An 11,921-nucleotide genomic window follows, 5' to 3' on the forward strand; every position below is an offset into this window, starting at 1 on the left:
TTAGGCGTCCCGCCTTCCACAAAGATGCACAGGGCCCAGTCCCGCCACGCAGAGATGCATGTGAGATCCTGCACAATCTCGAAGGCACGGCCAACTTGTGACCAAACGTGCTTTCTCTGGCTAGCGGAAAGTCTTCCGGCGAGAGCGAGTGTATTCGATAGCAAGAGAGAGTGGCAAGGCTTATCTGGCGTCATGCAACCCCATTCTCTGAGCCAGCGCCTGTTTTGACCTTCGCTTCGCTCACGGCGCAGTCCTTTACCCTCACTCCGCTCTCTGACCACGTCTCTCCATGTTTTTCTCCAAAGCCAAACTTAGCTCCTCCCAATATGCCCCCCTGGCGATAGACCCTGACGGTGAGGAGACTATCAGAAGTCCCGAGAAGCGGTCCATCTCTGAGGATGACGATTCTTCCCTTTCCCTGATTGCATCAAACAACCTGCCTACCCTTGCACCATCCAAACTCTTCCAGCTACCCAAAATCGTCGTTTATCTCTCCTTCGCCCTGGCACTGCTATCAGCAGCAAATGTCGCTCTCCTCAACGTCACTCTAGCAGAATATCAAGCCTACCCGTTCTCTGACTCTGAGCTTGAGGCGCTTCCTCTCGGCGATGCCAGACTAGGACTAAACAGAGCAGCGGGCATGCTTGCCCCTTCCCATATATATCAATACTCTTGGGCAGATAGAATTGCACGAGTGAGCCGAAAGTTGAAGAGTACTGTGTGGGGCCAGGGGGTACAGGTGTATGTCACGGTTGAGGTTCGTCTTTCGTATTTGCTTCTTCTGCGTCTCCTTTGATCAGTCATCTACCTACTCTGCCTCGACTCTTGGGTCCGCATCTGCTAACGAACAAGAAGGACTCGACGATAATGCGCTTTCCGATCCCCTCCCCTGGCACCAATGCTTGTGCAGTTACCTGGAGTCCGCCTCTTGAGTTTTCTGCGCGTACTTGGAACTTCACAACGAAAGGGGATATCACGGAGATGGAGATCTGGCAGCTGATCGCGCCCTCCCCCGCCTCCGCCGTCATCCCCTCTGGTATGGATGAGCTCGACTATGATACCCTGTCATACTCGACCCTTCCTGTGCGCGGAGAGCTTCTCGGGGTATTAGATCTCACGGTCAAGCTGAATAGCACAACATTGGAGTTCGCCTGCCCTAGCGAGGCACAGAATCTGATCGTGGAGATGAGGTGTCAGCGGGTGGCGTGTCATTTAAGTTATAATCAGCTTGACGTGGCCTCGGGTTTCGGGTTTGGTCTGGCAAGGAGGCAGGATCGAGCGGAAGTATAGTAGTTATGTTGCTTCCTACCCGCGTCTTTTATCTATGTAGTACGGATGACAAGATGCCACAATCCTGCATGAGAACACGAGCTCTGTTTGTGAGACCACGCTAGACTAAGGACGGGATGTAGCACCGATGACTTGTAGTAAAAATCTATTGACCCACGATCACCTTAGTCTACCTTTCTTCAACTATCATCCTACCACGAATGATGTCACGTGGGTGCTTTGACAAGGATGTAACCCACCTTCCCACACAAGCTTAGCTCGATTCTCACATCATGTTCATGATATACTGTAGATAGCCCGCAAAGAACCCACCTAGCGGTTCGTTGTTCAACACTCATCAAGCACAACATGTTTACTCAACTTGACCCTGAGTCTATCGCTCGTCTCTCTCTACACGATCCGACCAACTTCGACATTCAGCATTCCCAAACCCTTCACCGTCTAGCAATTCTGCAGCACTGGAGAGTCTCCACTGGTTCGAAAGTACTGGAGCTAGGATGTGGGCAAGGAGATTGTACGACTGTGCTTGCCTCCGCTGTGGGTGAACAGGGCAAGGTCGTTGCCGTTGATCCGGCAGAATTGGACTATGGTACCTTTTTTCCATTCCTACCTTACCACTGTCTTGATGGATGAGTAGAGACTAACGGACTAATCCTCTTACAGGCTCTCCATATACTCTAGGCCAAGCACAGGATCACATCTCACGAAGTCCGTTAGGTAGGCAGATCGTTTGGGTCCAACAGTCGCCCGTGGACTATCTCTCGTCACTGCCAACAAGTAGTGGTCAAGAGTTCGATGCTACAGTGCTCGCCCACTGTCTGTGGTACTTCTCCTCCCCTTCACTTATCCTTTCCACTTTCAAGGCCATCAAGCAGCACAGCAAACGTCTGCTCCTTGCCGAGTGGTCTTTGATAGCGACACATTCTTCTTCCCAACCTCACGTACTAGCTGCGCTCGCGCAGGCAGCACTGGAGTGTCGTAAACCCAAGAGTATCTCGAATATACGCACAGTACTGGGGCCAAAGCGTCTTACTGAGCTAGCTCTGGCTGCCGGGTGGCAGTTAGAGAGTGAGAGCCGTGTGCGGAGTGGAGAGGAGTTGTCGGACGGACAATGGGAAGTCTCTGCTTGTCTCTCTCCTTCTTTTGAAAGACAAGTAGAGGAGAAGATAAGTGATGAAAGGGAACGAGGGGTGGTTTTAGCATTGCGGGATGCATGTGAGGCGAGCTTGGAGAATGTGCCGGGAGGACGGACGGGAGTTCGGGCGATGGACGTTTGGGTTGCTAATTTTGTTTGATCAGGCGAGCGGAGGATGTCGTCCGAGGAGAAGTCAGATCTGGTGTTGTCTCTCAGTAGCGTTACCGCACCTACATCTTGGTTGGTACGCTCGTATAATCTAGTGCAAATCTTGACCTTCGATGTAACCACTAGGGATCTTACTTCGATTCTCATGACCGAAGGATTGCTATGCCGCATCCGAGCATCCATCGTCATTCATGTGATGGTAAGTCATATCTTGGTGTCATCCAACCGTCACGCTGGATTCCCAAGGAAAAGGTCTCGGGTTGGAAGGCACAGCTCAGCTTCTCGGCATGAAGCTTACCCGGCGAGCGAAGCCCAGTGCATACGCTTCGTCGCAGCTGATGCAACATCGACTACGTTAGATGGAAAGAGCTAGGAGGACCCAAGCAGCCACTCGATCCTTCAGGCGGATACAAGCAATGACAAGGCCTTGGAGTGACGACAGTGGTAGGGCGTTACTCAAGGTTACTTCGTCTTGTGGGGAAGGTTGGGGTTGCGGTGATGGAAGGATGCTTCAATGCAAGGCCACCCTCAGCATACGAAGACAGTCAATCTATAGTGGAACACAGACTGGTTCCATTAGCCTCAATCATACCTGATCTTCCTCGTAAGGTGTTGTATTTAGACCCCACGGGGCGTACGGAACGCCTTACCCACCCCCAGGTTTCGGGAGTGCAGAGAGATGAGGTTTAGTTCCATGCAGGTCGCGATCCGTCGCGCAGCCGTTCTTCCCGATTTCCATTCTCCATTGGGTAATGGTTATTCATAGCCTTCTAAGAGATCAATTTGGTCATGGCCTCGAAAGGTGTATAAAGTCGTCCTGTGTCATCTTGGATATCTCCTCATCAACACAACTCGCATCCTCTCTTCACATTCCATTACCCAGAACAGCACTCTTCTCTCAAGAAGCAACCAATCATCCTCTTGCAATCACCATGCGTTTCGCTGCCATCATCGCTGCCCTCGCCGTCACGGCCACCGCGCTTCCCGCAACCTCGCTAGAGCAGACGGGTGCATCTCTTGGTACGTGATGTTTCTGTCGCCAAAGTCTCCACGTCCGGGGTACTTGGATAGTGAAAGGCCTGGCTAACGATTGGTTCTCATGTTAGACGCTCAGGCGGCCGCTTGTGCCCACCAAGACTCATATGACATCTGCCGTTCTAACTGCAGCCCGCTCGCTCCGTCGTTCGCCTGCCAGATCAACTGTCTCATCGCCTATTGTGCCTAAGGTACTACATGGAGCAATTGAAGCGTAGTGGAGCGGTACTGGATGGAGAGGATCCTGATTCACTGTTGAAGTAGGGTTGATAGGGTTGATAGGGTTGGAGACACGCATGCTTTCATGTAGGGCCTATAGACTGGCCAGCCATTCGTTGCCCCTTTGCACAATACAAATCAGTCAGAACCGAGTCAGATTAGTCTTGTCGCCGCAGACCCATGTGAAAGTCCAGAAATCTAATGTTTAGTATTGAAAGAGCAGATCATGTGTAGATTGGATATCATGTTCAGTACATACCCAAAACGCCCCAGACCGGAAAATCATGCCATCTCAAAGAGTCGTCAAGAATGAAGGGTGTTCCCACTGTGCAACCATTACGCCGTGCAAAACCCCCCAGCAAATCATCATTATGTCATGTCGAATAAAATCCACTAGCGCCGTCCAAAGCCATTGGCCATCTGTTTCTGTACATACTTGGCACCCTCTTTCTTGATGATGGGCAGAGCGTAGTCCTTGAACATGCCCATAGCCTGCCTCTGCCACTCAGGCTGTCCGGGCTTTCCTGGCTTGCCCACGTCTCCTCTACCGCTCCTACGGCGGTCATCATAGCGGTCGTCATCGTATCGACCGCGCCGGTCACGATCCCTGTCGTCATAGCGAGAGTCGCGACGCGGCTTGGTGTTGAACATGTCGTCGTAGCGGTCGTCGTAGCGGTCATCGTAGCGATCATCGCGGCGTCTGCGATCGTCACGTGGCCTGTCTCGGCGGTCGCGATCATCGTAGTAAGGGTCGCGGTCCTTGCGGCGGCGGTCCGACTTGTAGCCTTCAGACTTGTAGCCATCGCGTTCACGGCGGCCGTCATGCTTGGGTCTTCGGGGCGGATAGTGTTCGTCGTACGAGTCGTAGGTATCTTCGCGTCTAGATCTACGAGGGCGGTCGTCGCGGGGGCGGTCGTCGCGGTGGCTGCGTCGCGGAGGGGGCGGGGAGTCTGATTCCGAGTCGTCGGACGAGTACGAGGGCTGTCTGCGATGGCGACGTGGGCGACCGCCGCGGTCTCGGTGGTCACGGGCATCTTCCTTTCTGTTAGCTGGTGTTGCGAAACTGCCTTGACGAGCCGACATACCTGGCGGAGGGGGAGGGGGGTAGTCTGATGCTCCAGGTGGAGGAGGAGGAGGAGGGTAGTCTGATGCACCGGGCGGGGGAGGCGGATATTCTGAAGCCCCCGGCGGGGGTGGTGGATAGTGTGCAGCGCCTGGTGGGGGAGGAGGGTTCATTGGGTAAGGCGGCGGCGGCACATCGTCTTCAGCAGGCCGCTCCTTTCGGGGACGACGATGATCGCCCCTGCGGCTATTGCGATAGTCGCGGTAGTCTCTCTGATTGTCCTTTCCAGGCGCCCATTTCGGCTTGCCGTTTTCGTAGTTCTCAAAGTGGTATGTGGAATGTGCTGTGCCTTGTTAGCGCTGTGCCGACAGACTGGGCAATGGCATCTTACGGGGTGGTGGCTGCCCCATCGGAGGCGGCGGCGGCGGCGATATGGATGGCTCTCTATTTCTGTCACGGCGTCCCATACTCGTAGGCGGGTGGTGTCTGTGTGGTCAAGTTGGCGGTGGTGGTGGTGGTGTTGAGGTTTGAATGTGGACAAGGAAGTGTGGCCTAATGGCAGGCGGCGAGCATCTGACACTTAAAGCGCGGCTCTCGGCAGGGCTGCAGCTCTCAGCTCAGTCTCACAAGACACCATGTCGTCATCTGCCCTATTGCCTCAGCCCGTAGCGCAGAATTGGATTTTTGCGGGGCTTCCGACGCTTTTCGAAGCTTCGCGACGGCGTGGCAGAGGTCGAGTGGGCTGTGTATGTAGGCTGCGATCATCGTGCATGGGTAGCACCTCTGCCCGGGCCCACTCCTGCAGCTTGCGCGCGCTCCAAAAGGACCGACCGTTCCCCCGCACCATCGCGCGTGGGATGCAGGCAGATCAGGGTCTCGCGGAGAATATCCATGGATGTTTCTATGGAGAGTGCTACGTGGTCTCCAGACGGTGGTCTACTCATCCTCCTCTCCTCACACGCCCAGAGAGAAGTCAGGCACTGTGTCACCCAATCGCTACACTTGCTGACCATGTCTCGTTACCTCGTCACTGATGTCCTGACCTTGACCACGGTCACGGGGAGCGGTGAACGTCGACTCCAAATACAGGCTAGCCGTCTCATGACTCAACCCATCGGTGCCTGCATCCATCAATCACATTGAGATTGAACATCCTGGGTATTTCCACGACATCAAAGGCGCCCACCGACACATGGTTGATAAAGCGGCCTACGTCATACCGACTGCGCATTGTTAGGGAGCTTGGATTCATCAACGTCATAAAGTTTAGAAGATCATCATAACCAGACGAGTGGGCGACGGCCCTAACAACCCTCCGACGCCTAATACGTATGTATTGACTAGCTTGCCGTGATGCCCATTCCAGCTTCATCAGTACAATCACTCAAGACCCTGGCTTGCGACTGGCACTCTAAACCTCCTTTTCCCATTCCAAGACCAGTCTAGCGCAGCGCCTAGGATAATCGCACCAAGAATCGGTCCGGCATACTAGAAATGGATGTATGGATTCAGCGTATATCTTACTTGCACTTAACACGGAGACACTCACGTTCATATTGAACCTGTCCAGGGGAAGGACAGTAGGCAGCGGCATCCAAATGAAGGTGAATAGGATGTAGCACAAGGCACCAGTGTTGATATATGGTCCCGCAATACCCAGTCTAAATGGTCCCCATGGAATTGGCGATGGTGCCGTCCTCGACATTCGACGCCACAAAAGGAACAAGACAGGAAGGAAGTAGGAAAGGTACAAGCCCAGTGCCGTGAGAGAGATGATAGCGTTGAACGCCGTGCTTGAACCGACGTTGATCAGAGCAAGTATGCAAACACAAAGAGCACTGAGATATAGCGCGTTGACCGGCACTCCAAATGTCGGATGAACCTTTGCGAGTGCAGACGAACATGGTAATCCCCCGTCTCTTGAGAAAGCCCAGATGAGACGTGAGACTGAGGCGAAGACGTTGAAAAAAGATACAAATATGACATATATTAGCATAAAGATGAACAAGTTCGTAGCTGCTTTAGATCCAGTGGCTTGATAGTACACCTCGATGATCGGTAGAGGCGAAGCGGAGACACGTTGTGCGTCACCAATGGTGAACAAGACAGTGATCATATAAATGAGTTGCATGAGGCCGTTAACCACGACGGAGAAGATGATAGATCGTGGAACCCGGGTACGTGCTTGTTTGACTTCATCGGACATGTGAATGATACTATCGAAACCTATAGATCATTAGTATGTCCAAGTTAGAGATTACTTCCGCTAGCTTACCGCATAGAGGGTATGTAACAGTGATAAGTCCTATACCCCAGGCTACTGCCGAGTTGTCCCATCCGCTGACATCCTTGGTCAATGTTTGGAAGACATATTCTGTAGAGCTTTTCTGTGCCATGACTGCAGATGTGAAGATAAAGAGTCAACATATGCCTCACGTGCACTTCGTAGAGTCCAGCATACCTAATAATGTAATGACACCCGCAAGGAAAAATCCAACATGGCATATCGCTCCGGCTGTTTCGAGTATGTTGATGATCCTGGGTAGCCAGAGGTTGCCAATGAAAGGAATGGCTGTCGCGGCGCACATGATAAGTGTAGTATGCCATCGCTGGGAGACGTATCCCTGGTTGTTAAAGGAAGCCAAACCGACGACAATATTTGCTATCAATGCGGGATTGGAAGCACAGCTACAGACCCAGGCGAATACCGTAATCCACCCTTGCATCAAACCGAAGAAGCGGTTCCACTTCGGTGCAAAAGTAGCAGACCACCTATACTGAGCGCCGACCGTAGGATCCATGGATGACATTTCGGCAAGTGACAGGGCCACTAATATTGTTCCAGCCCAAGCGAAGATGCTGCCATAGACGACGGAGGCTGGACCGCCATTGCTCAGCGCGAATTGGAAAGTAACTGCAGATGCTTCCCATGAACATTGCATGAGGAAATTAAAGTTTACCGAAGAGGGGGTATTGATGTATCGCTGAAGGGCATTAGAGAAATCGTGTACTTGGACTGTGAGCGTACGTGTAGTGCCCCTCCTTCGAGGCCTCCTGCGCCATTAGCCCTGTGGCCCTCGACAGCATCTTTTACAGTCTCCTTGTTGGTGCTCGTTGTATCGCACTTCGAATCGACCAGCGTCTTTTCTGTCATCTTCATCATCAGCGCAGGCAGTGGTCTGATGTAGAAAAGTCATCTCAGGAACATTGGGCCAACGTCTTTTCTTATCGACGCAAGTTTTTTTTTCACAAATATCAGCCTTAAAAACTGCATACATGACTGATGATCATACGCCGTACAAGGCGATGGCATGCATGTGTGTCCAGGAGCTCTGCAGCATAAGCTAGTACTTTTATCCAACGGCCATTCGAGGCCAAGCAAATATATACTATCGTGCATTGCGGATACCCTGTCAGGCGCTTACTCTTCAAGCTGTGATAGGTCTGTTGTTCACGCTCTATGCTCTCAACATATCAGCCTTGCCTCGTTCGGGCAGCACTTAGCCACAAACGTTTGATCCCCGAATAGTACATCGTTTGGAGAATAAGAGTGACAATCGATACCATTTCGGCAAGGTATGCGGCTCCTGAGTTGGCTTACGAAGAACTGAATCTCGAACGATAACGGCTTCCATGAAGTAAGCTGATTAGCGGCATTGAATGACGTAGTGTTTGGGGTCTGAAGACCCGACTGTCGCTCTCTACATAGTACAGTACATAAAAGACACGAAGCACGCGATCGGCGGTAGTAGAGACTATTCTCAACCCCAAGGTGACGGCGATGATGCAAGTGGATGAAGAGGTGGCTGGACGGCGATGCCCAGGGTCGATTTCCCTCCCTCTTGACCCACAAGCCGACGTTTAGCGTCAGCCCTACCGCCGCCTTCACAACTCTAATTGTATTCAAATCCACGCCTGTCGGTTGCGCGTCCCTGCCCCCACCAATCGACGCGCATCCGCCATGCATCAAGCTTTCGCAGCAAGTCCGCCCACTGGACGACTGTAAGCAACCTGATCTAGCTCGGAAACCCTCACAGATCCTGGCAGCTCGTGCAGTTCACTTTCCCCGCAGGCTAACTGCGCAGGGTTGCCATCCTGTTCGTATCGATAAACGTCCTTTGGCGTGTACTCTTCAGGTGCACGAGTCGAGGGAGTCGCATCTCGCGCTTTCTTACGCCATCGCAACGCCTGAGCGATGAAAATCCCCAAACCTATCAAGGCGATAGCTCCGAGTGTTGCCCCAACACCAATGCCAGCTTTCGCACCCACAGACAGTTCATTGTTGCCGGTGGCTATCGCTGTGCTCGTTGCTGGCAGCGTCGATGTCGAAGACGAGATCATGGACGACACGGTTGAAGAGACAATCGATGAAGTCGCTGTAGGTATAGGGTCCCCGAAACGTGCCGCTATCGTGTATCGCGGGATAGTGCTCCTTTCAGCGCAGCATTGATTTGAAGACCCGCAACACCATGTTGCCGAATCAGCAGCACCAGTACAAGGTGTGACTATTTCATCGTTGTCTCTTTGCGAAGGGCTCTTTTCCAAGTTAGCTTTAGTGGCCTATACAAACGCCGTGTCTTGTGTACCTCCGCTGAGCAAAGCTCCTGGCATCCTCCTCCTTCCCAGCTGCTCTTCGTACACGTTTCCCGATAGATGATCGACGAATCCTTATTCTGGCACAGTCCGTTCGGTAGTAAGTTATCCCAAGAAGCGCAGCAAATGGTGCTGAGTGGATTCGAGGTATCGTTAATTCTTGGTGCGTACGCAGGATGCGTATTCTCAGTTCCGTTGCGCCAATAGCAGGCTGCCATCGCTTTCTGCAGGAAAGTGTGATGTTGTAGTAGAAGTACGGCGAATATATAGCGCGACACGACAGGAGGCCAGAATGACTGAAGAGCCAAAAAGCGAGAAGACGAAATTCGGGCTGGTTTTGGTACCAAGTAACAGGCCCCTTTTGAAAGATTGGCTTACCACCGCTCGCATAGCGCTGGGGGCTAACTTTCATCGATTTCGACTGCCACCAGTGAGACATAGCGAACCAGACACCAAGCTTGAGCAATAAGCGAGGTTTTTGAGTGTGCTCAGCCTTGTAACACTCGACGCTTACAACGGTTGGCTGATATGGTAGCAGGTAATCTCAAGCACGTAACCCCGACCGTCTCACCGGACTTCGCCTCACTGAGTATAGCCTTCCAACTATAACTGAGGTACAACGGAAGTCCTGCTTGGAGCGTCGTTGTTTCTGCCACAGTTGACTTCGGGTTACACTCGCTTACCCTTTAGCTGTCAGCCTTTTGGCTACAGGCGTCGCTTTATTGTCATGAACGAAAACGATAGACCACAACCCACACCATTGGCGAAGCTCACCAGTCTTCGAGATGAGGGTATGTATGTACTTGGTATTTTCAATATATACAATGAAGTCGCAAATATGGCACAGTTCAGCCCTCCCAAGAGAGCACTACGAGATGCTCAAGACCAGCTCAGGGAAGCCTTAGGTGCAGATGGTCCTCCCACCATTACCAGTAAGACTCCACTTAGTCTTGTTAGCTGTGCAAGCTAGATCCAGGTATACAAAGTCAGTACGTGTTTCAAATGTAGTTCGTATGGGGATACTTACGGCTCTCTCTCACAGTAGTTCCATCAACCTTGATGGCTATCGCGATGTCCCTGCTATTTGCAAATTCGGTCCTGGCGGCAAGACGAACTTCACCACCGCCGCTAACGGTACCGGCCTTGATGTTTACATTGTAGCAGTTCTCGAGCAAGATGGCGTTGTTGCCAGTGTTGGCGACATCGATGGTGCCAATCTCCACACCACCAGAAGCAGAGACACAGAAGATTCCGCGACCACCACCACGAGCCTTGACGCGGTTGACCTTGATATTAGTTGCGTATCCGCCGTTGAGCTTTCCAGCTTCGTTAGCAAAACGTAAGGCGGCGTATCCGGTGCCTGCGCCGCAGTTGTCGCAGTCTACGGTGCCGATGTTTGCGTTTGTAACCTTTTGAACGAGTAGGCCACACTCTCCGACATTCTTGCCGATTACGGAGCCGACTTCAAGCTTGTCAATGTTCCATGTCTCGACGCAGTGCGACGTGCCGCCGGTGCAGGTGATGGTGCCCATCTTGACGTTTGTATTGGCCGCTCGGTCACGATCGAATCGAATTCCCATCCCTTCCTTGAGATTGAAGTTGATGGTGCCAAGGGTTAGGTCTTTGGTACCAGAGAAGCGCATGCCAAAGTAGGTGGAACCGGCCATGGTCAGGTAAGGGATCTTGACCCCGGACTGATCAGTCACTTCAATGTTTCCTCCTCCGCTTTTGGGAGAAACTGTGATAGTCCCGCAGCCTTCGAATGTCTTTCCGCTCGTGATGGTAAGGGTGCTCGCGCCAATGTTACCGGACGCGATGACGGAAACACGCTGTCCACTGCTAATTCCATCGAGCGCACGTTGGATGGCTAGGCGGTAGTCGGAGCCAGTGTAGAGGTTTGTCGAGCCTTTGGTTGCTGTGTAAGAGCTACCAGATCCAGTGACCCGTGCGTCGGGTGTGCCGGAACCGCATTGAGCATAGGCAGCGGAGGCAAACGCCAGCACCGCTGTGAGACCAGTGAATTGAACCATTGTTTATCGCTTAGACGAAGGGAAAGGAACAGAGAGGATATGCTTTGGTTGGTTTCATTGACAGATCATCAGGGGCGCGCTTCTTATAGGACCGAAAAGTACGGCGATGATCCTTCACTCCTGCACTTCTCCTATCCAAATAACACCAAGACTCCGATATGACCTCCATCGGACCGCCTTCACCATTTCGGAGTCAGATGCAAAACAGCGAAGTATGCCAATAAGCGGCCCACTCGTCACTGTCAGACAAACATCTCCCAAAGTAGTCTCTCCCGTTGTCCTGCCGATCAATTGCAAACACCAGTATCCGGATATACCACCTATCATACCAGGCTCTCAAACGCTACCATGTCGTCCAAGACAATTGGCGCCAGCGCCACTCTCGTTT

The 11,921-nt window shown here is 52.3% G+C and overlaps 4 protein-coding genes across 4 annotated transcripts; 2 read left to right on the top strand and 2 right to left on the bottom strand.

Annotated features, from left to right (window-relative positions):
* Positions 1-289: 289 nt before the first annotated feature.
* Positions 290-1,290, top strand: GT037_002324 (uncharacterized protein; the record flags this gene model as incomplete). The annotated part of the gene is made up of 2 exons (XM_038927371.1): positions 290-757; positions 856-1,290. 2 exons carry the CDS (start codon positions 290-292, stop codon positions 1,288-1,290), a joined length of 903 nt encoding a protein of 300 aa, XP_038790663.1.
* A 2,235-nt stretch (positions 1,291-3,525) lies between these two features.
* GT037_002325 (uncharacterized protein) lies at positions 3,526-3,818 on the top strand (the record flags this gene model as incomplete). Its single annotated transcript, XM_038927372.1, has 2 exons — positions 3,526-3,613; positions 3,688-3,818. The coding sequence occupies 2 exons, from the start codon at positions 3,526-3,528 to the stop codon at positions 3,816-3,818; spliced, it is 219 nt and encodes a 72-aa protein (XP_038790664.1).
* A 422-nt stretch (positions 3,819-4,240) lies between these two features.
* On the bottom strand, positions 4,241-8,073 carry GT037_002326 (uncharacterized protein; the record flags this gene model as incomplete). The annotated part of the gene is made up of 8 exons (XM_038927373.1): positions 4,241-4,881; positions 4,933-5,253; positions 5,302-5,396; positions 6,131-6,276; positions 6,460-7,136; positions 7,186-7,308; positions 7,372-7,894; positions 7,939-8,073. 8 exons carry the CDS (start codon positions 8,071-8,073, stop codon positions 4,241-4,243), a joined length of 2,661 nt encoding a protein of 886 aa, XP_038790665.1.
* Positions 8,074-8,876: 803 nt separating this feature from the next.
* Positions 8,877-11,533, bottom strand: GT037_002327 (uncharacterized protein; the record flags this gene model as incomplete). The annotated part of the gene is made up of 2 exons (XM_038927374.1): positions 8,877-9,460; positions 10,531-11,533. 2 exons carry the CDS (start codon positions 11,531-11,533, stop codon positions 8,877-8,879), a joined length of 1,587 nt encoding a protein of 528 aa, XP_038790666.1.
* Positions 11,534-11,921: the final 388 nt, after the last annotated feature.

The sequence above is a fragment of the Alternaria burnsii genome (assembly GCF_013036055.1).
Source record: "Alternaria burnsii strain CBS107.38 chromosome Unknown 750, whole genome shotgun sequence".
Lineage (NCBI taxonomy): Eukaryota > Fungi > Ascomycota > Dothideomycetes > Pleosporales > Pleosporaceae > Alternaria > Alternaria burnsii.